This window comes from Nanorana parkeri, unplaced genomic scaffold (genome assembly GCF_000935625.1).
Source record: "Nanorana parkeri isolate BGI_ZX_2015 unplaced genomic scaffold, ASM93562v1 scaffold293, whole genome shotgun sequence".
In the NCBI taxonomy this organism is placed as follows: domain Eukaryota; kingdom Metazoa; phylum Chordata; class Amphibia; order Anura; family Dicroglossidae; genus Nanorana; species Nanorana parkeri.
Window position 1 is genome coordinate 438,472 of NW_017306561.1, and position 25,976 is coordinate 464,447.

Here is a 25,976-nt window from a genome sequence, read left to right on the forward strand (position 1 = left end):
ATATAGAGTATATATATATATATATATATACACATGTATAGCGTTGGATGAGATCATGGTTTAGGATATGCTAATATGCCTCAGTGACCATAATTTAACAATTAGAGATAATAAACAGTGTATTTCAATGTGGTACGTTACGGGAGATTACATTTTAAACATATCTTATGTTAATGTATCATGATTTTTGTTAGCAGAATGTATTTGGTATTTTTTAGACTTGCAAACTTTTTTTATCGATATACTTATTAATATTATCAAAAAATAAGGTTAATATTATTAGTGCCAATTACTTAATAAGATCTTAAAAATAATATGGAAGAATACAAAGCAATTATATTAGAATAACAGTTGATATAAAGGGGAAAAAGAGGGCCCTGCTTACCAGAGCTAACAATGTAAAGGTACTTGTCATATGTTTGTATCAGTGTATTCAATGTACAGTTTGTGTTCTAGTGCAGCAGAGCTGAGAGAGGGAAGTACTTATCTCTCCATGCCATTAACAGTCATTTATTGTAGCACTGCTGTTATCATAAGCCTCACGTGCTTGTCATGAATAACTGTCAAAGAAATGTACTTTTTTTTTTGTAGATTTTATATGATTTCCTGCTATACCAGTTTCCAGAGAAACATTGATGTCCTCTTGTCTATCTTTCAATGTATTAGCAGTTTTTAAAGTGCACCTGTGCCCAGGCAATAGACATTCTAGTTTTTACATATATTTAACAAGCTGTAAAATTACCTGAAAACAAGCCCCCCAGTGATCTCTGTAGCTGTATGTATTGTGCAGCAATTTACCCATGGCCCTCATTCACACGAGAAACGGCCGGCACGTACAGCTCTGTGCTGCGTGCACGGCCGTATCGGGCAGCTCCCGGGAAGGACAGGTACTGCATGTGATTATTACGCAGCCCCTGTCCTTCTCTATGGGACTAGGCAGCCGTACGCCGCCCTACGCTCACCCACCCTGCAAGTCCGAGCCGGTGTGGGTGTCCGTACTCGTATGCTGACAGTATGGATCCTATCTGCGTCTGAGCCGGGACACACAAAACCTATATGGACCATGGGATATACGCAGGGCGGCGTACGGCTGCGTAGTCCCATAGAGAAAGACAGGGGCATCCTAATAGGTTGGACTTGATGGACTAATGTCTTTATTCAACCTCAAATACTATGTAACTATGTAACTGTGACAGTGAAGATTTGACAAATACACTTACTGAATTATGGGGATAGTCACTAGGACTTTGTACTGGATGTGTTGTTCAGCTGTAGTCATATAAGCTGTATCTAATCCCTCTGCTTTTTCTGGTGATAGGGGTTAGAGACTGGACCACTCCATAACATAACACACAGCTTTTAGAAGGATGGTTCTACTTTTTTTAAAAACTCTTGGGGCCCATTAACACTTTGCCGTTTTGAAGTTAAGATGTGTGATAAGGTAGCCCATTCATTTTGAAGGGGCTCCCACTGCATCAGTGTAGGCAAGAAAATGTAAATGTAGCATTTTTTGGATACAGCACCCCACAATGCACGGTACTGTGCTACAGTTCGTTGTGCTGCACTGTAATGTATGAGTGTCAGACCTGCATTACCTAAGGGTGCATGTTATCGCAATGCACAAGTGTGATTCTATCCACCATAGTCCACCATAATCATCTAAGTGTATGCAAAGCTATTTTTTTTAGTTTTGGATAGGGAATGTCCCAGAGACTGACCAAGAGGTCAAAGCAAGGGGATATCCCCTCTAAAGGTCGCCATACACTTTACAACCATCGCAAGACCTTAGTCTTGCGATGGTTGTAAAGTAATTTAACCGCTTGAAGACCAGGTGTTTATACCCCTTCCTGTCCAGGCCATTTTTCAGTATTCAGCGCTGCGGTACTTTGACTGACATTTATTCCGTCATGCAGCGCTGTACTGAAATGAATTTTATACCATTTTTTGGGGACAAATAGAGCTTTCTTATGGTGGTATTTAATCGCCACTACGGGTTTTATTTTTTACTATATTCAGGAGAAATTACGGAAAAAAAGTTTTTTTAAAAATGATGTTATAAAACAACTAATATTACCCACTTTTTTGGTAAAATATAAAAGACGGGGAAGCGTCGGGTAAATAGACACCAAACATGTCAAGTTTAAAAATTGCACGCACTCGCGAAATCGCAAACTCTAATATACAACACTTCCGCATTCTGACAGCGGAGAGGGGACCGGAGGGAGTTCGTGAACCGACCTCCCTCTAATCCCCTCTCAGAGAGCCACTAAGCTGGCCCGGGGCTCGCACCGGGCACAGCGGAGCTTGGGATCAGCGTGACAGCAGAGGCGGGGCCGCAGAGGGGGAGCCGCACATATCGGGACCCCATAGAAGCATGTATGATAATAATTTTTAAATTATTCGTCTTTCCATGGGGGAGTCTTATCCTTCCGCATTCTTTGAAAAAATAGGTTTCTTGATGTGTGGCCTTCCTAGAGGAATGAATAGGGTTGTGGATTTTCCTATAGGAATGAATTGGGCTGCTGGTGAGGCAACTAAAAAAAAAGTAAAAAAAAAAAAAAATACAGTTGTACTTTAAGGCATTGAATCATTTAATTGGGCTTTATGTAAGAAGTTGCACGGATGCTAGGAATACTTCTTTTGTGCCACAATAAACCAAAATACCACCCAGCTGACACAAGTTTCACCCGTGAATATTTTGTCCATATGGATGTTATGGAATAAGTGCAAAATACTAATCTGCACTTTCTCTATATGGTAGAGCTGTGTGATATTATTAGTGCTATTAACAGGGTGTTCCCATCAAACCCAACTTTCTGACATGGGAAAGAGGGACACATCATAGTACTATGTATGAAGGCAAATAACACATCCCTGCCACGCCCAAGTTAAGCACAACTTTAAGAATTAATAAGCACACAATGATTAAGGATTCATTTTTTTCATCACAACTTTTTTTTTATACTGACTTTTCAAAATAGCAAATTCAATTATTTAGAGATTGGATTAAATATTTAGTGCTGTATAATGCTTTTGATAGTTGAATTTTGCATTTTTAATATAGGTCTATGTCTCCCACCAAAATGAGGACAACTGAGGAGGAAAGAGGGAGAGAGGGATTTGGTTGCAAAAGAGAGACCCTTCCTTGAAATGAGGGACAGTTAGGAGCTATGTGTCCCTTTCCTGTGGTTTTACCTTTTCATAGAAAAATTCAGCCATCAATAATAGTTAAGGGAGAACTATGGGGTTAAGGCTTTTCCCCATAGTTCTCCTAAGGGTAACGGGAGGACACAAACTAGCGTCCTCCCGTCACCCTAGGCTCAGTATACCGCAAGCTATACTGAGACGCCGCAGTATACCGTGAGCTGCTGCTCGCGGTATACTGAGACGCCGGAGCGAATCCCGACGTAGATGACGGGATCCGCCCAGCTGCGTGAGTGACAGCTGGCTCTGCCTATCTAGAGGCAGAGCCAGCTGTACCCGCCCCCTCCCCCGTCCGTTCCGCCAGTCAGCGCTGGCAGATCGGAGCGGGGAGAGGGGAATCCAGCCCCTCCTGCTGTCACGGCAGAGAGCCGTGACAGGATCGAGAGGTGAGCGAACCTGGTATGTGTTCGCTCACCTCCCGATCTACTGAGCCGACCTGTGACAGTCTCATTGTCACAGGTCGGCTAGAACTATGAGGTGAGTGGAAATCACTCATCTCATAGTTCTCCTTTAATGTTCAGTCAAGCAGGTAGTGCAACTTAAGGGGTTGAGCTCCTCTCTTGTATATTGTTATTAATAGTATACCAAGCAACTGAGCGACTTTAAATTCAATGACACTGAATCATCAGTCATTTAGTTTTGTTACACCTGCAACTGGAATTTCAACTTGCCATAATTATTTCTGAACACAGGTGTCCTATTTAACAGTCAGCATTGTAGAATTACACTTGTGTTTTAGCATTGATTACTGGCCATATGACCTTTGTGTCATCTAATGCACTTTTCAGTATTTCAGATTCTGACAGTAACTGCTTGTACCAAATGTTCTCATACCATGGTGCCACAGACAGCTGAGGGGTATCATGAGAAAGTACTAAGATAAAGTAATACTCCAGATAAGTTGGCTGAATGAAGATAGTATCAGTTGTCATTGTACAGTAGCAACAAATGAGACCATCAAACTTGTGATTAATTAATTATGGCATTGGCTTAACACTCTGTTTAAGTCATTTGTGGGATTAGTTGGAGTCCTGTAACAGATTAATTAGCATCACTCAATTTTAAGTGCATTTGGATGTGAGGTAGTGCAGTGTTTGGGGAATCCTTTATACTGCCAGGCACACATATCATAGCTAAACACATTTATTACACTTCCTGTATGGCGTTCATGTGCTTATCTTTTTTTTTAAAGGAGTTGTAAAGTCCCAGCATATACTTTCCCCTTATACCATCAGCACTGTAATAGGAACACATACTAGAGTTGTTTTCATAATGCATAATGCTTACTTGAAAAAATCCCTTTTATGTAGTGAGTGCTGCCTTCTGTCTGCCCTTCACTTTCATCAACTTCCTGGATTTCCAGTGTACTTTGCATCTCTTTCCCTGCTACTTGATGTGATGCAACCTTGATTTCTCAACACTATATACCCATAATGCATTGCATCCAGCAAGCAATGATGATGTTACATTGTTCAGACGTTGAGTTGTAGTTTAGATGGCAGGCTTAGTTACAGTGGTGACACAAGAAGTGCATATTCACAGTAAAGTAAGCTGAGTAAAATTGTGTCAGTGCATTGAGGAAGTACATCTTATGGGCCTCTTCAATAAGTTCACAAACTTTTAGATCTCTATGGTTATTCGAAGTGGGATAGAACTTATGGAAATTCAATATTGAAATACAGATTTATTTTTAGTTTTTGACCATAAATACCTTATGCAAACCTTACCTTAGGCAAAAGAAAAAATGACTGTGTAATATAGTTTCACTAAACCCCTCCATCTGTCAATTTTGCTAGACATCATGGTTACAGAAAGTGGAACAACGATGGATTTACTGGTAGGATCCACAGGAAATAAGTAGAGGTGCACCGAAATGAAAATCTCAAAACCGAAACGAAACCGAAATGAAAAAAAATGTCAGGTTGAAACCGAAAATGTTTTTTTATTTTACCTTTTTCAATTTTTTTTCAATTTAATTTTTATTTATTTTTGATAAACTTTTTATTTTTTCATATTTTATTTATTCATTTTTATTAAATACTTTTTCTTTTTTTTCTTTACTTTTAGGGGAAATATTTGGGGTCTAAACAGACCCCTGATATTTCCCTTTTAAAATGAAAAAAGAGGTTTCATATTCTACTTCCCCTTCTCCCTAAGTTTTGTTCTACTTTCGCTCTATGTTTCAGTGTTTGTCTCTGTTAGTCTTTTATGTGCTGTCTGGGGGTGATCGTGGTTGGCTTGGCCGCCCATAATGTGGGGTTGGGCCCGACCGCTCACCCTGATGTTGGTTTTACGTTAATTCACCTAAAAATTGCATTAAGGGCGGGGACAAATGTGATTACTGGACCTAATATTACCACATGTTACCATGTTCGTATTATGAGTCTCACTGTCCGTTGTTTTGTTATTTTGCGAGACCATGTGGCCTTCGCGTGAGCTTCCATGCATTGTACCCCACCCTTTTTGTCTATAAATAAAGAATTTGAAAAAAAAAATGAAAAAAGAGATTGAGGACACAGAGCCCTCAATCTCTTTTTCTGCAGCCCCTGTTATAAATGAGAGTATGTCTACTATAACCCCAATTATGAACGAACGAACAGGAGGTGATGTAGATCACTTCCCATTCACTGATCGCTGTCCTTCCTGACATGCTGTCACAGGAGGCTGAGCGAGCGGAGCTCAGCCTCCTGTGACAGCACTGGTTGTCTCCGCCCACACTGCTCTCCTCTGATCTGTGACAGGAGGCTGAGCGGTATGGGAGGAGAGATGCCGGCCGCTCACAGCTCTCTCCTTCTGCAGTGCTCGGCCTCCTGTGACAGTTTCTCTCCTATCTGCTGGGACACAGAGCAGCGCCCAGCGGGGTGGAGAGAAAGAATGGTTGCACCACTATATCGGCCAGAAAATGGCACTTTCGGCATTTGCCAAAAGTGCCATTTTCGGCCGATATGTTCGGTGGCCGATATAACGGTGCATCCCTAGAAATAAGTCTATATTATTCTATGTTATGGGGGGAACCAGAAGAAGAAACATTGCTGTGTTGTTATTGCCAGGCTGCATCATTTATGTCATTTTTTATTTGCCTATAGTTAGACCTTAATGTACAACTGTAATGTTTCTCACATTTTTTAGAAGTAAGGTCAAAGAGTTTTACTGGTGCTCTAGTGGTTTAATAGAATTGCCCTATAGCTTAAAGCAGAATTAAACTTGAAAAGAAATACAAAAAAGCTACGTTTTTTGGTAGCTGAGGCTTTGCAAGTGAAGTCTCCCATAAAACTGCATTACCTGGTCTGCTATTACATTGTATTCTTCGTGTACTCTCCTTGCCCACTACCAGGATTCATGGATGCATGGAATTGAGCTAGGTGTTGGGAAGATGTAAATCTAACGTGCGTGTGCAGGAGTTACATCATTAGTGTCTGCCCAATGAGTGAAAAGGGAAGACACTGGACCTTGAAGAAGAGCAACAAGGGGAAGTGTGGACCTAGGGAGTGAGTCTACCAGGGGGTACGTTTGGGGGCATGCCTGCATGCAAGTCTGCCATAATATGAAAGTATGCTGTTCAAAATTCCACATTATGGAGTATGCTCTGGGTCACTTTGCGCATATAGTTCTACTTTAAAGTATATGTGAGACAGCAGTGTCCTGCCACTGCCAGTGATGTTGCTGTTGGCTTTAGGGGAGCATGCAGAGGATGATTAAAAATGCTACCACAGCATTAGAAGTCTTTGCATAGCATCGTCATCTGGTCACAGGAAACCTAAGAAAGGATTAACTACTGGGAGGATCAAAAATTAAATATATTGCAGCTTAGCAGTCCTCAGATGTGGTGACTGCATTCCTTTTCTTTTGTAAGGCTTTTCTTTCCTTTTTCACATGGTGATCCTCCGAGTAACTCATTTCTGTCCTAGGGTGACAACACTTACTCACTGCACTATATACAGTATATGGGGGATCGGCATTGTCACCCTATGCGGATCTCCTGATTTGCATTACAAACACTGCCCCCTCTCCTCATCTCTATTACAAAGTGAGAAAGAGTTGTGTAGCTTGGAAACCTATTAGGCCTCTTTTACATGGCCGGTCCGCCTGTCAGTTTTTAAAGCAGACCCTATCAGATGCACAATGTAAGTTTACACAAGGTTACCCCCGACTCCAGCCGGGTCTGGAAAAAAAACCGGAACAGTGTTCCGTTTCGAAGGATCTGATCGTACCAGATCAGGGGTAACTTGATGTAAATGGACACATGTCAATTTACATCCGATTCTCCATAGACTGGCATGGGGGTCTGGTAAATGCAGTCTTTTCAGACCAGAATGTCACAGCGGTGAAATTATTTTTTCATTTCACCGCTCCGCACTGCTGTGATAAGGAGAGGATCCGTGAATCCTCTCCTGATCAGCCCGTGTAAAAGGGATCTTATCATTGTTTGAGATTTCAGTTCAGGATGTTACAAGGATATTGCATTTCATTTCAGTATCAACAGGTAGTTTTCTGTATTTTCAGAAAATGTACTTGATCTGAAAAATGTAAACTTGTTCTTGGGTTTAGATATACTTTAAAGTACACTTACCATGACACAGACATAGAATTGGCATGCAACAACATAAAAAAAGTCAGAGAAAAGTCAGAATTCGTTATTTCTATACTTGTTCAAGCTTAATGACTGAAGTCAAGGCATTAGCATTAGAGTATTTTCAGAAAGAGTTAATGGCATCAAGGGCAGCCTACATATGTGACAGATGTACTTTAATCTGTCTGGCTAACTTCCACTTCCATGTGAGATGACACATAACTTATCAACACGTTCAACCCAAAGAGAATGAGTGTCTAAGAAATAGGATCCCTGTCTAGGCACCTTCAACAGCTGAGTAAAGTAGAGACAACAAGGAAGACACATGCGTAGTCAGAGCCAGGAGAGTACAAAGACTGGGATGTAGCGGTGGAGATTTTAGCTCAGTCCCCTAAACTCCTATTGAAAAGCACTGTCTCCTTGCCATACTAATAAGTCATTGCAATGTGATAGCTTTATGTGGAAAACATCTTATTCATTTCCAAGCACTGACCATGCTTTTAAAATGAAAATCAGCCTGCAAACACCAGCTTTACAAAGATCACAGTTCAGGGGAAGCCATGAGGACAGTGTGTCCATGCCCATGGAACCTGGGCTGAGACATTACCACGAGCTTCACAGTCCCCTCGCGGGCCAGAGAGTTTATACTTATACTTATCATTTTTTCCGCCATCTGCAGTGCCAATCTGTGCTGTATTGTAGATATACAACCGCCTGAAGAATCTCCAGAATTTGACACTTTGGAAAGTATTGAATTCCTTGTCCCCCGATGCGATCTGTGGTTTCTCCTACCAGCTCCTGTATCAAAGTAGACACAATAGTATTGCAGGGATCAACAGAAAGAACCACTGATCACAGCAGGAGACCAGGAATTCTGATTTCAGGAAGTGTTTGATTTGGAGGATTCTTCAGAAAGCTGTATCTCTGCAATACACTGTACTGTAGATTGGCAGTGCGAGTGGCAGAAAAGCTAAGTATGAACTTTCTTCTTAACAAAAGGCATTTTGTTTTTCACATTCTAATGACAGGGTCACTTTAAAGTGGCAGAGATTAAGAAGTATTAAACGCTCAAACCTTTTTCAATAGTGAATCCAGATCAAATAAATATATATTGCTCAGCAAAGTATTTCTGTACATTTTCACCCTAGCATTTACAGTTATCATGTTTCTGAACAGCTCCAACTCTCTTAGCTCAGCTTCTCTGAACATGATGTCCCGTACAAGATCACAAGGGACAGAGCAGTTTCCAGCAGTCATCCATCTACTAGTTTGGATAAGGGGAAAGAGAGAAGGAAGAAAGGAGGAAGGAAGGAAGGAAGGAGGAGGGAGGGAGGAAGGAAGGAGGAGGAAGGTGTGGGAAGCAGGTGGTAGGGCAGTGTGTCTTGCCTTGCTGTGCCTATGTGTTTGTGGAGACACATGCAGCTTACTAGAACACAAAAGGGTGGCTCCATAGGACCCTGCAAAGGAAAGGAGCCACCCTACTACAGGATATTAATGCCAGTACTCGGGGGACCAGCTGTTTCTGCAGGAAACTAAAACTTTTAAACATCAAGGATCAGCATCCATCTTATATTATTGAATAAAAATTTGGAATAGCTTATAATATTTTGACTTTAATATCACTTTAGTCACCAGACCCAGGCAACAACAACAACACTAGTAATCACCATAAACCCCACTACAAGTTTCCATATATTATATTCCCTGGAGTAGTAACATACATTTTAATCTGATTATGACATCATGTTCTAGTAGCAGATTTGTCATCGGTCTGTCTATTTTTGGCCGATCCTAAGACTTTGATGAAGGTATAGTTACATGACATTAAAGTGGAACTGTCACATATGATGTATGAGCACATTGCTAAAAAAATAAAATAGAAATTACTTTTATGCTTTTTCAAACCTAAAGTACATCTAAATGCTCCTGTGGACCTAGGAATGGAGGCTTTATTCCTGTCCAAAGCTCTATACACAAACTGAAGTACAATACAAACCTATTGCTGCAGACATTTCCATTCATGTTTTCAAGATACTGTCACTTCTCTGTACCTGGAGCAGATGCCTCCATAATGAATCCTACATGATAATAGAGCATACATTCCGACACTGATAGAATTAGGCCCAAAAATAAATAAATTAACTAAATAATAATGAACTAAAGAATGCACAGACCTTATCTTCATGATAACATATACTCAAATTAATTGTCCAGAATACTGGAGGTGTGACAGACCACTCATAACATATACTCAAAGTCATTTTATAGAAATACCTTCATAATCTAAACAGCATGAGTGTATGGTAATGAAGTCTGAACAGCAATGTCACTGTCATTGAGGGCAGCAGGCTTATTATGTTCCTGCAGATTAAAGTGACACTAAAGTCATGAGTTAAATCTTAAAAATACTTCCAAGTACCTTACCAATTAACAATAATGTAGCTTGTTTGTGCATCACTTGGCTCTAGATCCTCAAATCATCTGTGAATTGGTGCTGACACCATCCTTCCTTCTATAGGGTGGCTACTTTTGTTCCCCATGGTCTCTAACTGGGTTATTCACAAAAGGGTGACGGGTTTGGAGAAGGCAGGAGAAGTGAACAATCTGGGACAACATAGCTGAATCGGAAAGTGAGTTGAATTTTTCCAAATCTAGATTGTTCACTTCTCCTGCCTTCTCCAAACCCTTCACCCTTTTGTGAATAGCCCTGTATGTGAGTTGTAATGTAGCTACCACTCCAAGCTCACTCCTGTGATGGGCTACAATCTCAATACATTGTAGTAAACTAAACATGAGATTGTAGTCTAGTCTCAGGCGTAAGGCTTGAAGCGGTGACTACTTTACAACACACACAGGGACCATGGGGAACAAAAGTAGTCACCCTCCAGAAGGAAGGACAGTGTCAGCAGACATTCAGAGATGATTTGAGGATCTCCAGCTGAGTGATACACAAATAAGATACATTTATGTTAATAATTAAGGTACGTGAATGCATTTTTAAGATATAACTGCTGAGTTTAGTGTCACTTTAACCACCACAGCTGTATATGTGCAGAGTGAGATTATCTAAGCCAGTGGTCCCCAACCCCCGGGCTGCGGACCGGTACCGGTCCGTGGATCAAATGGTACCGGGCCGCCCAAGGAACATTAAATTATTTCTAGGGATGTCCCGATACCGATACAAGCATCGGTATCGGGACCGATACAGGGCATTTTGACAAGTACTTGTACTTGTCAAAATGGCCCGATACAAAGCCCCGAAGCTTGCGTGTTTTTTTAATCTTTGCCGTGCCGCGTCGTGTCACTGCTGCTCCGGTGGGTGGCGCTCGCGTGTGAGGAAAATCCTTGTGCCTGAGTCCACGGCGCTGGTTAAAGGGAGACGGATCCGCTGTCAGCGCGTAGACCAATCAGATAGCAGGGGCGTATCAGTCACGAGTTCCAGCGACGCCGCCTCCCTGCAGTCCGGTTGGAGTTCTTGTGTGCGCGCTCTCATACCGCCCGGCAATGGGGAGTTTGACACGGCAGCTGGCTGTTGGTCGGAAACGCTGTGCAGAGGGGGCTGAGCTCAGCTGTGAGCGACACTCCTCTCCATGCTCAGTGCCGACGACATCCTCACGCGTGAGGAAAATCGTGAGGCACCGCGATCTAGGCAACAGTGAGTAAGATGGGGCGGGGCTTAGTGTTTTGTGTGAACAAGAAGAATCTACTGCTGCAGTGTATTCTATATGTACTGTATATGTGCTACATATAGAATGCACTGCAGTAGATTTACAATTCTGACCTGCTAACATGAATGGGTTAAATGGCCCATAGTACAGCTACATGTTATGTACTATTATGCAGTATTATGTACTATGGATCATTTAAAGTCACCTGTCCCTTTTTAAAAAAGTATCGGTAATTGGTATCGGCAAGTACATGAGGGGAAGTACTTGTACTTGCTCCTGAAAAAGTGGTATCGGGACATCCCTAATTATTTCCATTTTATTTACTGTGGTGTATTTCTCTCGGGTTTGTCTGACTTTCCAGGACGAGAGGTTAACCGAGAGCTGAGAGACGTCACCTAAAGCCGCACCAATACCGCGCATGCGCAAAATATCGTGATATCTGGGCGGTTTTAGGTGACGTCTGGAGCTGAGCAGCTGCAAGCGGCAGTGGAGTTGTAGCTTTGGTAAAGAGAAGGTGTGTATCGCTCTTCTCTCTGTTTACCGGTACTTTCTCATGTTTAACAGTGCTTGGTGTACGTGTATATTGTGTTTACTCAAATTTAACCCACAAATTAGCAAAAATGAGTATTACCCCCAGATGGAACCGTCTCGTTGCAAAGAAACAAGCTCAGGGTTCTCATTGATTTAGCGTTCTAGTGAGTTAAAATGTTAAATCACTTTATATTCATTTTTTGGTGTAACTGTATTTTATTTTGAAGGCATGTTTAAATACAATTAAATTAAAATTATTAAATCAAAACAATCTAAAATATAAACAATCAACGTCCCCCCCTCAGCGGGCCGCGGTAAAATTATCAAACGTTGACCGGTCCATGGCGATAAAAAGGTTGGGGAGCACTGATCTAAGGCACTGCTGCCCCTGATTTGTAGTCTGGTGGTGATATTTGATGATGTCCATACTGTGCTGCACACTGTTCGCCTTGCTGTAGAGGAATCTGTAGTTGAGGGCCTGCAGCACAAGGGTCTCACTGCTTTTACTTTATTTATTCCAGTTCATCTTTGAAGTTGTTGTTTTTCTTGGTTACCAACTTGCAGGCTGAGTTTTGCTTATTTTTGTTGTTTATGATATATAAAGTAAAAATGTATAATCTGATTTACAAACTCCTCTGAATAATTCCTGGCATGTAGACACAATATAACATTTTAAGTTGTTCTAAGTTGGTATGGCATGGTCATTTTTAAAGGAATAATGCTTAAAAGAGTTCTTTAATATTACCATGTATGGACACCATTATTGCAATAAGCTTTTATGCAGAATCCCAGGAAAGAATCCAAGAAGTTAAAAACATGAAATATTGAACTGGTCGAGCAAGTAACTGAGTCATTTTAAATATAATTTACAGCATATTTACTATTTAAATGATTAAGAAAAAAAATGGGCCTGAAGCATTCTAATAAATCCCATTGTGAAAAAAAATAGCAGATAAAAGGCAAAAATAGTCTATGAATGTGCTAAAAAGTACTTGATTTTCACAAGCCATTAAAGGAGGCCATTAATGGAGGTGATATACAAATGTATGGCTCTATATCATACTCTAAAAATAAACCTCATCTGCCAATTCCTTAGACACCAGTCACATTTACAGAAGCTATTAGCTATTTCGTAAACTTGGACTGTTACTAACTAATCTGTGTAATAGAAACCAATCCACCTGCAGGATGGATTAAAATATTGTAATATGGATGAAAATGTATATAATTGTTGTGGGTGCCTCATCATGATATGATGTTTGTATCTCAGATGTCCATTTCAGAAGAAAATGTGCTTTTGGAGAAAAGTAGAACTGGTATGGCCTGGTGCTGGAGGACTATCTGTAGATAAGATCCATAGTTGGAGCAATGCTGAAGCTCATTTGCAGAAGCTGATGTGGAGCTGAAATAGAAATGTTGCTGAGCTCCAGAGTTGTTCTAGCATTCTTTACCTTATCTTTTCAATTCCACTTCCCATATGTACACATTTAAAGGAGAACCCCAGACAGAACTTTGTTAAGGTTTTACATAGCTAGGAACAGAACTTGTATTGTTGTTTATATCCCCATTGTGGCAATATTCCTTTACTCCCTTCACTCATGAAATGTGTCACGGTCAAAATAAGGGAACATCTCTACAATGAGAACCTAAACATTATTGAAAAACAAGAAAAACAAAAGCATTCTATTTGTTTCCTACTCTACCATCTTATACCTGTCAGTGAGATCACGTTAGATTTTCCTCACAAGATTTTCCTGTTCCACACAACTGCCTTTCCCATTACAAAGCCAAATGAATCTGTCAGGCTCCCGCACTGGATACTTCATGATGTAGTGTAAGCAGTGCTTCAAGAGCAGCTATGAGAGACTAACAATATACAAACTGCAGCAACCAGTATTAGGTTAGACCTGTGAAAGAAAACACTTTGACAACCCAATCAAAATCCTATTATTGTTTTTATTGAGCATTCAGGTTTTGAAATATTGCACCGACACTGCCCCACTTCCACCATCTACACAGTATGTCACTAAAAGCTTGTCCCTTAGCGCTGCCCACATCTGATAATGTACTGGTTTCCACATTCAGCAGAATTCTTAAAATCATTAAAATGCCTCTACTGGGACTAAAGAGATTTGGTAGCATTCTATTTGGGTCTCAGCCAATCACTCCAAAAGTAAACAATTCCTTTAACATATCTCTTTACACACAATTCATTTTTCTTTGTTATTATGTTACTGTTAATGGGACATATGAATTAGTGAGAATAACTTGGAAGTGGTTTTCAGTATCGATCTAAGTTACTGTATGTTCGGATAGATCAATAAAACAGCACATTCTGTTTTGGTTTTGTAACTAATTATCTTAGGAAGTTAGCCAATGCAATGCAATGCAAATCAACTTAGCAGAGATCACTAAGTATGACGCGTTTTAACGTGACGCTCAACTCAGGGGTTAAATGTTGAAAATGCATTTAAGTATCTTAACTATTAACAAAAATGTATCTTATTTGTGTATCACTCGCCTGTAGATCCTCAAATCACCTCTGAATTAGTGTGGACACTGTGCTTCCTTATGGAGGGTGGCTACTTTTGTTCCCCATGGTCCTGTGTGTTGTAATGTAGCCACCACTCCAAGCTCGCTCCTGTGATAGACTATAACCTTAATACAAATTAGTAAACTAAACCTGAGTTTGTAGTCCATCATGGGAGTGAGTTTGGAGCGGTGGCTACTTTACAACACACACAGAGAACATGGGAAATAAAAGTAGCCACCCTCCAGAAGGAAGGACAGTGTCAGCACCAATTCAGAGATGATTTGAGGATCTACAGCCGAGTGATGCACAAATAAGATTTTTGTTCATAGTTAAGGTACTTGAATGCATTTTTAAGATTTAACTCCTGAGTTTAGTGTCACTGTAGAGAGGTTCTACAGGAAATAGTTAAATAGGATAAATTATGAAGAGCTTCTTTAAACTGTATTCTTTAGTGCCGTTGCAATCTATTGATTAGTTATATGGAGATTAAACAATTAATGTTAATGATTCTTATACACTACTTTTACTGTTCCTTATACTGTATTTGCCACAATTAGATTCTAACTGATTACAAGATGATTCCAAAAACCTACTGCAATGAGTAAAATCTAGAGCTGCTAAAACTGCAGATTCTTAATTTATTGCTTTCTAATGCCAGGACGATATTTAATTGTGACATCTCCTGGGCTGTGACCAAGTCATATATTAAGGTGTATTAATATTTTCTTGTGGTGTAAAGGAAATTATTAAACTGAGCTTATTACCTTTTTTGGCATAGATATTTCCTATTCTCTTTGTTCAGTAACTGACTATTCTAATTTCCACTCTGCATTCTCAGTCACTATGTACAGGTTCTAGCTATGCAGCGATTTTCACAAGTATTTACTCTCTGTTGGACTTTTTCACATTTTGTAGTGTTAGAATCTGGAGTTAAAAATGCATTCAATTGAAATTTTACAACCTGATTTTTTTATGTATTACAATTTTGAAGATGCAAAAAAGAAATGTGTTGATTCCTTAAATATTCACGTTGGCTTTTGCAAAATTACTCTATCTCTGTCACATTGGATGGAAACCTTTAGTGATCTTGCTACAGATTGTCAATTGCATTGATGTCTGGGCTTTGACATTAAGGATCGTTATCTCACTAAAAGCTAAACCTAGACCCCAGCCTCAGATTTGCAGAATGAAACAGGTTTTCCTCAATAAATCGTTATTGCCTTTAGCTCCATCCATCTTACCTCACTCATCACCAGTTTCCCAGTCCCAGCAAATACAAAGCATCCACATAACATGATGCTTACCACTGCCATGCTTCACTGTGGGGATTATGTTTTTAGGGTTATGAGTAGTGTTGACTTTCTGCCATTCATAACAGCAGCCAGTAAAGTATAAAAGATCATTCATTAGGTTGACTTTATACCTTCAGTGAGGTTTCATGCAGAATCGTGCTTGACTGGAGTGTACATTGAAAGGCAGTTTGTTAAATGAGGCTCTACTTGTTTTTTTACAATGACCCTGGCGTATGATGTCTTTTCTGCCATGTTGAGAATGTTGAATGAGCTGAACCATGGCTTTGGATATTTATAGATCACCTACAGGAACAACATGTGTTTAAATGGAACTTGTGCCCAGACAATGTACACGTAAATTGTCTGAACACGCAGTAAAAGTTGTTTAAAACAAGTCCTCACATACCTCTGTAGTTATTGGCACTGTGGAGAATTTTATCTTCAGATTTCATGACACAATCTCTAAAATCTTAACACTCTTTTCCTGTAACTTTCTATTGCACCAGAATCTCAGGAACTTACCAGGCCTCTAAAGTAAACACACAACAGATGTTTCCTAGTTTTTAGAAACCCAATGAATCACAACTCATTGGCACAACTGTATCTTATTTGTGTATCACTCGGCTGTAGATCCTCAAATCATCTCTAAATTGGTGCCGACACTGTCCTTCCTTCTGGAGGGTGGCTACTTTTGTTCCCCATGGTCCCTGTCTGTGTTGTAAAGTAGCCATCGCTCCAAAGCTACTCCCGTGATAGACTACAATCTCACGTTTAGTTTACCAATTTGTATTGAGATTGTAGTACATCACGAGACTGAGCTGGGAATGATGGCTACTTTACAACACACACAGGGACCATGGAAAACAAAAGTAAAAACCCTCCAGAAGGAAGGAGAGTGTCAGCATGAATTCAGAGATGATTTTTGTTAATAGTTAGGGTACTTAAATCCATTTTTAAGATTTAACTCCTAAGTTTAGTGTCACTTTTGATTTTTGAGAGTCTTTGAGAATGAATTACCTTGCAGTACATGCAGCTAGAAAGGTCAGGGATTGCTTGTTTTAAAGTGTATATCAGGGAAAAAATTAAATATATGCAGTGAATTCTGCAATACATGTACTTTCCCCTAGGCTTTAACCCTTCAAAAACCCTGAAAGTACAGACAAATACCTAATTGATCTTCAAGAAATGCACTTAGCTCATTGTGGGCTAACAGCACATTACATTTTTGTGTACTGTTATCCTTTCTAAATTACTCAAACCTTTCCCCTTATCCTATTCTCCACAACATAGACAATAATTGTTTACGATAAGAACAAGGGGGGCTAATTACACTCTTGAGATAACACAGGAAGTGTGCAGAGGACACAGGACAGCTTTTAATTTTTGACACAACAGGTATTTTTTGCACTTATTAGGCTTGGTTCACACCTGACCGTTTTGTAGCGCGTTCTACGCTCGACGAACGCTCTACAAAACGCTCAAAAATCTACATTGCATTGTAGTCAATGGTCTCGTTCCCACCTTTCTGTATTTCCGCCCGTCCCTAACGCGCTACAAAACGGCCCACGCCTGAAAAGGTACCGGAGCTTCTTTGCGGCGTATTGGGCCGTTTTGTAGCGCGTTCGCGGCCATAAACTTCCATGGGAACGTACAAAATTAGTTTTTGCGCGTTTTTGTAGCAGAAATCGCGCATAGAACGCCCGTTCCACACATGGCAACAGACCACTCCCCTCTGCAACTTGTTGTGTGAGCAAGAAGAAGAGCAAGATGGAGGATTCCAGTAGATGTGGCCTACTTGATTCAGAGGCATTCATACGCCTGGTGCATGCAAAACCCTGTCTCTACGACATGAGACATGCAGACAACAAAAACCGGAGAATCAGGCAACGTGCCTGGGAAGATATTTGTGAAGCTACATGGCCTGATTGGGAAACATACTCCAAACAAGTTAAAGGATCAAAAGGTACATGTCAGCAATGTTTTTATGTGTATTTTATTGCAGAATGCATGCACTGTTGTAATGTGACATGCGTGCACTGTTGTAATGTGACATGCGTGCAGTATGTAAATGTGACATGCGTGCAGTATTTTATAGGTCCCATGCGTGCAGTATTGTAATGTGACATGTGTGCAGTATTGTAATGTGACATGCGTGCAGTGTCTTGTATGTCCCATGCGTGCAGTATTTTAATGTGACATGCGTGCAGTGTTTTTTTATGTTCCGTGCGTGCAGTTTTTTATAGGTCCCATATGTGCACTGTTTTTTATGTCCCATGCGTGCAGTATTTTATTGTGACATGCGTGCAGTGTTTTTTATGTCCCATGCATGCAGTATTTTAATGCGACATGCGTGCAGTGTTTTTTATGTCCCATGCGTGCTATTTTTTATAGGTCCCATGCGTGCAGTGTTTTTTATGTCCCATGCGTGCAGTATTTTAATGTGACATTTGAATTGCGTGTAGTGTTTGCATGTGACTTGCGTGCATCTATTTATAAAAAACAATACTCCAGTCTGTTTTCTATTCAAATATATTTTATTGGTATCAGATCAAGGGAAAATGATTTTTAATTTTTGGAGGGGAATCAAGACTCAATCGCTTGCATCTGCCATGACACCTCCCCCTCAGGTGACATGAAGTATGCAGCAAATCCGTCACGAATGCTGCCACCATTCGTTGTTGCACGGCTGGCGATGCAATAGCTACTCTCCATGCAATGCGTCAATGAATCGTCAAAATTGAACCCATCTCTGCAACGCACAAAATTGTGAAGGGCACAAGCTGCTTTCATCGCAGAGATGGCGTTTTCGATTTTGAGGTTAATTGGCGAGTGCAGGAAGCGCCATTTATTGGAGAGTATGCCAAAGGCACACTCCACAACCCTGCGTGCTCGGGTGAGCCTATAATTGAAGACCCTCTTCTCCAGGCTTAGCCCATGACCGGAGTAGGGCCTCATTAAATGCTCACCCAGAGCAAATGCTTAGTCTCCTACGAATACAAAGAGCATTGCAGGTTGCGCATTGCCAGGCAGCGCGGTGTTCCACGGGAGGTCAAGATCCCCGCGTCTCAACCTCAGTCCAAATTGTGAGTGGGCAAATACCGCAGAATCTGAGCTGCTGCCGTATGATCCAACATCAATATAGCGGAAGCAGTAATTTGAATCTGCAACCGCAAATAGGACAACCGAAAAAAAAAATAAACACACAGAGCATTAATATAGCATTAATATACAATTTCATATATAACTCTTGTAAACAGATTATCATTTATAAGGAGGGGGTAATGACAGTACTGTCACAGATCAGATTTATGCTTCTTTTCATTGGTCTTTTATTCTACAAAGGAGTGATGTAGTGAACTTACCGCAAGGTAATAACTAATCTTTCGCGGGGTGGAATGCTGTCACGCATGAAGGTGTCCTGACGCTCCAACTGGACCGACAGCAATCCCAGTAGCTCATCAAAACTGTAATATATATAAAGGTTTGTGGTCAATACTAGCAATTAGACAGAACAACAATAATCACTAACAATTGTTTATGTACTAACCTATTTTTGGACATGAGGGTATAGCTGAAAAACTTCTCCTCATGTCCATGAAGCGTCTCATACATGGCCCAAAACTGGCCTCTTTTTTCACGGTTCGCTATGACCGGATGAACCCAGAACCGTCGCATACTCTCTCTCCTTCTCCTCAATTGCATCAAGCGCACTGCTGCAACGACTGCTGCAGTCCGTCTTCGTGTAGCCAGATCCATAGAAAGCACTCAGAAATTGAATCTCTCCTCTGCACAAAAGACAAAGACACCACACGGTCTTTTGGATACAGGAAAAGGAAATGCTGCGTCTCCAGAGTCTTTCATTGGACGCTTGCGGAAAGACCGGAATTCTTTTTCATTGGACACCTCTGTTGTCACTCCAAAACGCGCGTGCGTCGCGCGTTTTTAAAATACGAAAACGCGCAAACTGGCGGGGGGAAAACGCGCGTGTGACGCGCATATACAAAACGTTCAGGTGTGAACCAGGCCTTAAACAGATATAACAAAATACTTCCAATTGTATATTACACAAACCAAAAGGTAGCAAATAAGGAAAATACTTGTGTGTTGCATTGCCACTTATTGTTTACTACAATATGTTACACTATACAAATCTACAGCTGTTGTGTTGCTTCCACTGTTAGATATATATTTCAGATTACTGGCCACATTATTTTTATATCTGGAAGATACATATATTTATAAAGACTTGTTCAAGAAATGGTTTGTGGGCATCTGTTTAAAAAGATGTCTTCATTTAGAAGCCAAATAAGAAATGAGTGACATGCTTATCTGATGTCCCATTTTGCTTGCACAGGTGGGTGTTTGTGATTAAAAAAGGTTATCAAGACACCGACACATCCATACAGAGTTCTGTCATTACCAAGTTAAAGGGAGTTGCCTTCACCAACACTACAGAACTGGGGCCAAGACTCTGGGATGTGGTGGATTATGTCATACCGCCACAGGTCAGTAGATCTCTTCACTTCATGTACAATATATCTCTGCACAAGACAAAACTGATTTTCCTTTTTGTTTTTTACTCTACCTTCAGGGTGAAAATGTTTTTTTCGTGGTAACAAACCTGATTGTCACCCCGAATCAGAGGCAAGGTAAATGCAGTGAGGTAAGGAAGACGTATATACACAGTTAAATAATGAACAAAAGCAAGCCACTTGAACAGCCTGATATACGTAAGTCCATTTAGTGCAGCGGTAGGTACATTCTCATAAACTTTAAAGTTTATGTCAAGCCAAAAACTTTTTTCTAGTTTTGGATTGAATGCGCAAGTATCAGAACTGCCAAGTTTTTATTGCTAACGGGCGGCGTTGGAGAGATTTACCATCACTTCCTGTCCTGCTGACAATGTTTTCACTAGACATGAAGTGAGTGAAAATCTGCAACAGGGACACAGACAGTAATATAACATCTGACTGGGGTACTAGCATTCTCCTACTCCACTAAAGAAATGCATTTTTATTTCTCTGTATTGCTGTTGTAGGGTTTTACAAATTTCCTGCCCTGAAAAATATCAGTGGGATGGAAAAGAGGGAAAATCTCTCTAGCAAAGCCCCAGATTGCACTAAAACCTGGACAGGGGTTCTAATCTTTCACCACTGTATCCAAAACTAAGAAATACATTTTTGCTGGACAAACACTTTAGTTGGTGGTCACAACAGCATTCAGGCTGGAAGAAGGGTGTGCTCACTTAATAAATAGTATATACTGTGATATATTATTTACAACCTAACTCCAGGTATTTAACCTCTCTATGGTTGTTATTGCCACCTTTGTGTGTGTTGGGGGATTTCATCTCAGATCCTGTCCTCTTGGCATCAGGAAACACATAAATAAAAAATATTTCCAGGCACAAATGGACAATGAAAACACCTTTTTAATATTGTGAGGAAGGGTTAGGTGCTCTGGTAGTTTTCAGTGCTGTCTGTGCCACCATGTGGAACATTTCCCTTACTGCTTGGTTCAGTGACACTCTGTCTGTCTTGTTGCAATGGGACATCATCTGGATAGAAAATAAGGGCAAATCTCACTGATGAGGGCAGACAGCAAAAAAAACACCCAAACTTTAAGAGGTTCTACCCTTTCCCACACTAAACAGAACTAAAGAAAAAGGTTTTGGTTGGAGATACATCAAGCATCAAACATTACTGGGAAAGTAAGTGAGGGGATACAGTCAGAAATAAAAAAAATAGAGGTTCTGTGTTAAACCTCCAAAAGGTCCTTGCTGGCATTAAAACTTAAGGTTTCTAAGCAAAAATAGTTGTTTTTTTTAAAGCAAATGGCTTTAGTGCAAGAGACTGGTGATTTTTTTCTATAAGATCACACTGTTCAGCAAACACCACACACTAGGTTCAGTTAAAACAAACAGCAAGGGCTTAATTGTAAACCTCTCCAATTAAGCCGTTGTTGGGCAAAACATGTCAAAGGGTAAGGATTCCAAGTTGGGTGATCATTGGAATTTTCCATGTGAAATAAAGTTGTCTTCAATTAACCTTTTGTGTGGTGTTTGCTCCCTATTGTTTGGTGGTCTGTAAGAGGAGATGGGTTCGGGAGCTCTGCCTACACCCGAGGTAGGAAGCAGATTTCCAAGCCTGCTGTAAATTCTAAAAATGTATAATGTTAGTTATAAACCTTATCTGACTACAAACCCAAACAATCTGAAACTGGCAAGTATCTGACAGGCCAAACTAAACAGAATCAATACAAAACTGTCTGAGTTCTTTTATTCCTGGATTGGGCAGGCTGGATTCCAGGTGATTTTAGATAAGGCATATTTGTCCCAGGATTTCATCTCATAATGTAGTCAAGCTACAGTAGCCAGTCTCATATTTAATAGAAACAGACATCTAGCTTATTAGTGAAGTGAGAAGTTTGATTTTTTTAGCTTCACTGATTATATATTAATGCTGGTCCTGTGCTGTGGGCTCCCTCTCTCTAACCTGCCCACATGGAAGGATGGACCAACATTAGATTCGCGGCCTAAGCTCCTTATGAAAGAGAACTCGGCTAGGTGAACCAAGCCACATGTGCTCAGTCTGCGTTCTCTTGCAGCATCACCTGAGCTCAGCATTCTGGGAATGAGAGAGAAGGTGGACTGCACATGTGTGGTTAGGTAAACTGAGTTCTCCTAGCGGAGTGCTTGTTCATGAGGAGCTGGGACTGCGCATCCAACATACACTGTTAGCTGTAATGTTAATCAGTTTAATAAAAAAAATGAAATGTGAACTTACCCTTTATGTTTTGTCACCATCAAGAGCCAGCAACATGAAGTAAATCACCTTCCTCTCTTGTTTTTGTGCAGATTGCTGGAATCCCTGATGCAGTGTGTACAAAGAACAGTGACTGCCCGGAGGGTGAACCAGTCAGTGCCGGCCATGGTATAATGTGATCACATTAACAAAACTTGCTAATACTCTTGCTTTTGTTAATTGCACAAATTATATTACTAAAAGTGTAGAAGAGAGGAGATTCCATTCATTAATGACACAGTAAAGCAGAGAATGAGACAAACTAAAATATAGCAGGAAGATGAGTAATTTAAAGAATAATAAAACAGGGAAAACTGTTTAAATGCAATGCACAAGTTTTTTTTCTTTTTATGTATCTCATGAATGTATCAAAGGTGAACTCGGTGTGCATATAAAATACACATCTTAGTAACAATACTGGAATTCATTAACAATGTGTGAAAAGCACGCCGGTTTTGTGCGTTTCCCACAACGCCTAGGTGTGAACCGAGCCTTAGGGCATCAAAGCATATTACCAAAATGTATCTTTTTTGTGCATCATTTAGCTGTAGATCCTCAATCATCTCTGAATTCATGCTGACACTGTCCTTCCTTCTGGAGGGTGGCTACTTTTTTTCCCCATGGTCCCTGTGTGTGTTGTAAAGTAGTCACCACTCCAATCTCACTCCTGTGATGGACTACAATCTCACGTTTTGTTTACCAATTTGTATTGAGCTTGTAGTCAATCACGGGAGCAAGCTTGGAGCAGTGGCTACATTACATCACACACAGGGACCATGGGGAACAAAAGTAGTCACCCTCCAGAAGGAAGCACAGTGTCGGCACCAATTCAGAGATGATTTGGGGATCTACAGCAGAGTGATACACAAATAAGTTACATTTTTGTTAATAGTTAGGGTACTTAAATGCATTTTTAAGATTTAACTCCTGAGTTTAGTGTCACTTTAAGTCTTTGTTGTGATTTTTGAGAATCTTTGAGAATTAATTACCTTTTTTGTTACATTTTTGGTAATAATTAAGGTATTTGAATGTATTTTTAAGATTAAACTCCTGTCACTTAAAAGTGAAATTATTAAAAAAATGTGGTCAGTTTTATTTATTATTTTTGAAAGGTTATTAGTTTGAAAACTGCTGTTAAATATTCTTTTAATTTAGTATAAAATCCTAATTTATATATATAGCATTTGCAGTGTGTTTACATGGCATTGGGGGGAATTTATCAAAACTGGAGCAAGCAAAATCTGTAGCAGTTGCCCATAGTAACCAATCAGCTCCTCTCTTCAGTTTGTTCAGTTAAGATTTGAAAATGAGACAGAGAAGCTGATTGGTCACCATGCACAACTGCTACAGATTTTGTCTGCCCCAGTTTTGATAAATACCTCTCACTGTGTTTGCAAAGCATGCTGGATTTCCTAAGAAAAGCCACCTCTGCAGGGGGTTTGACCCTTCTGTGAGTCATTCAGGTCTCTGTTTTGTCAAACAACTGCTTTGTGAGACTTTAGATGCTATCTGAGACTTTCAAAGTGCACCACCTTCTGGCTGCTAACGATAAATAGGTGACTATAAAACATTGATATGCAATATTTCATATTTGATTAACAGCTAAAAAAATTCTTTTTCAGCTGTTACTATTTAGCCCTGAATATAAGAAAGTAACTTTATTAAAAACACTATAGATTTCTGTATTTCAAAAATTAAAGTGCACCTGTCAATAGAAGAAACTGACTGCAGAAACTCAGACATTGGGCAGTGGACATAGGTCACATCTAACATAAGAGCTATGGGCTGACCCTCTATTCTGGCTGCTACCTGCTTCTGCTCTATGTCTTGTTAATTTGTATAATGCACAAATTTGCTTTCAGGAAGAACCACAGTCAGGATAAAATCATCAGTAAATGTATATGATCTCAGGTTGTCTGTGAAGATTCTCATTCATCCAGGACATTTTTTTTTTTTTGAAGCCCGTGGAATGTGCATCGATAACAAACCCCTGTGAACAAAAAAAGTGAACCGTGAAATCACAGCACACAAAAACGTGCACAAGGGTGCTTGGTCCTTCAATAAAGAAGGGACCTACTTTCCCGACCCCCCCGGGGAGCAAGGCTCCTGACAGGGGTTGAGTCTGTTGGTCCACCAACCCGAAGGCCGGTGGACCCCGATCCTTTGGGGACTTGCCGGAACAGGTCCCTCACAGTACTAGGTGGGGGGCTCTCCCGAAGAGAGACACCCCAGGTTGGGGAGAGACAGTGAACCCTATATAAGGGCACAGAATCTCCCCCCCACATCGGGAAAAGGCCCCGAAGGAGCCTACACCCTCCGCATCTGTGGGTCAAAATTGAAAATAAAAAAGTGCCAAATCGTGCATATAATGCTTAAATAAAGCTAAAGTGCCAGTGCACCTCTCTGACAGGCCTTAGGGGCCGGAGTGCAAAAATATTGCCCAAGACTAGCCATGAGGCCTGTCACGGAGGCAAAGTGCAGAAAAGTGCAATTTGGTGTCGTGTCCTGGTGCACAGTGAATCACTTGTGGGGTCCCACACCCTAGTGATTTTTCTGATGCACCCCTGGGACGCCACCCCCAGGGGGCACAACACCACGGGATTCTGCCGCCCCCAATCCTCCAGCCAGACCAAGCTTCGCATCTGTTCAGTCAGAAAGCCTGTACCAGGCTTTTCTCCTCTCACAGGAAGCAGCCCCACACGCTCTTTCACTCCAGCGAGTACTAAGTAACCATCCCCCGCAAGGACGGTTCATTTCCCCACCGAAAACTGATAAGAACAGATACTACACTTGATCTTAGCCAAAAGGCCGAGAAGCGATAACTAGTTATCATTCATCCAGGTCATGATATATCCGTAAAAAATAAATCAAGGCAAATGGACCAACTGTTTTTTTCTTAAAGACATTTTGTTGGTCATCCGGCTAGTTTTTTCAATTCAGAGTGACCTGTACAAAAATTATCTGGGAATAAATATGGTGAAATATTCCTGTACTGAAATTGTATTGTTAACTGTATTATCTCCCTCTGTTTGCACTGCACAAAGTGGGGTTGGGGCTATATAAATCCTGTATAATAATAATAATTGCAGGGGTGAAGACTGGCCGATGCCTGAATGGAGGAGAAAACACAAAGGGGTCCTGTGAAATATTTGCATGGTGTCCCCTGGAGAAGAAGCAGAGGTTGACGTAAGCTTTGCATGAACAAATTATGTTTTTCTTTCTGAACTGTTTTTTGGATATATGGTGAATCCTTTTAAAGGGTCAGTCCACCTAAATCTACTGTTTTATTGTGGGTGCAATGCTTCAAGTACAGACAAATCCCTCATTGTCCAGCCAGAATTCCAGTGAGTTTCTAAGTTCCTGTATTGAGTTGAC

At 40.6% G+C, this 25,976-nt stretch overlaps 1 protein-coding gene across 2 annotated transcripts in view; it reads left to right on the forward strand.

The window, feature by feature from the left end:
- Window positions 1-25,976, forward strand: part of P2RX5 (purinergic receptor P2X 5) — a 40,978-nt gene that overhangs the window by 372 nt on the left and 14,630 nt on the right. For both annotated transcript variants that reach the window (XM_018557647.1, XM_018557648.1), the window contains exons 2-5: window positions 20,153-20,303; window positions 20,390-20,461; window positions 22,655-22,730; window positions 25,691-25,787. In XM_018557647.1, the coding sequence (XP_018413149.1) occupies window positions 20,153-20,303; window positions 20,390-20,461; window positions 22,655-22,730; window positions 25,691-25,787 (396 nt within the window). The remainder of the gene's footprint in view (window positions 1-20,152; window positions 20,304-20,389; window positions 20,462-22,654; window positions 22,731-25,690; window positions 25,788-25,976) is intronic.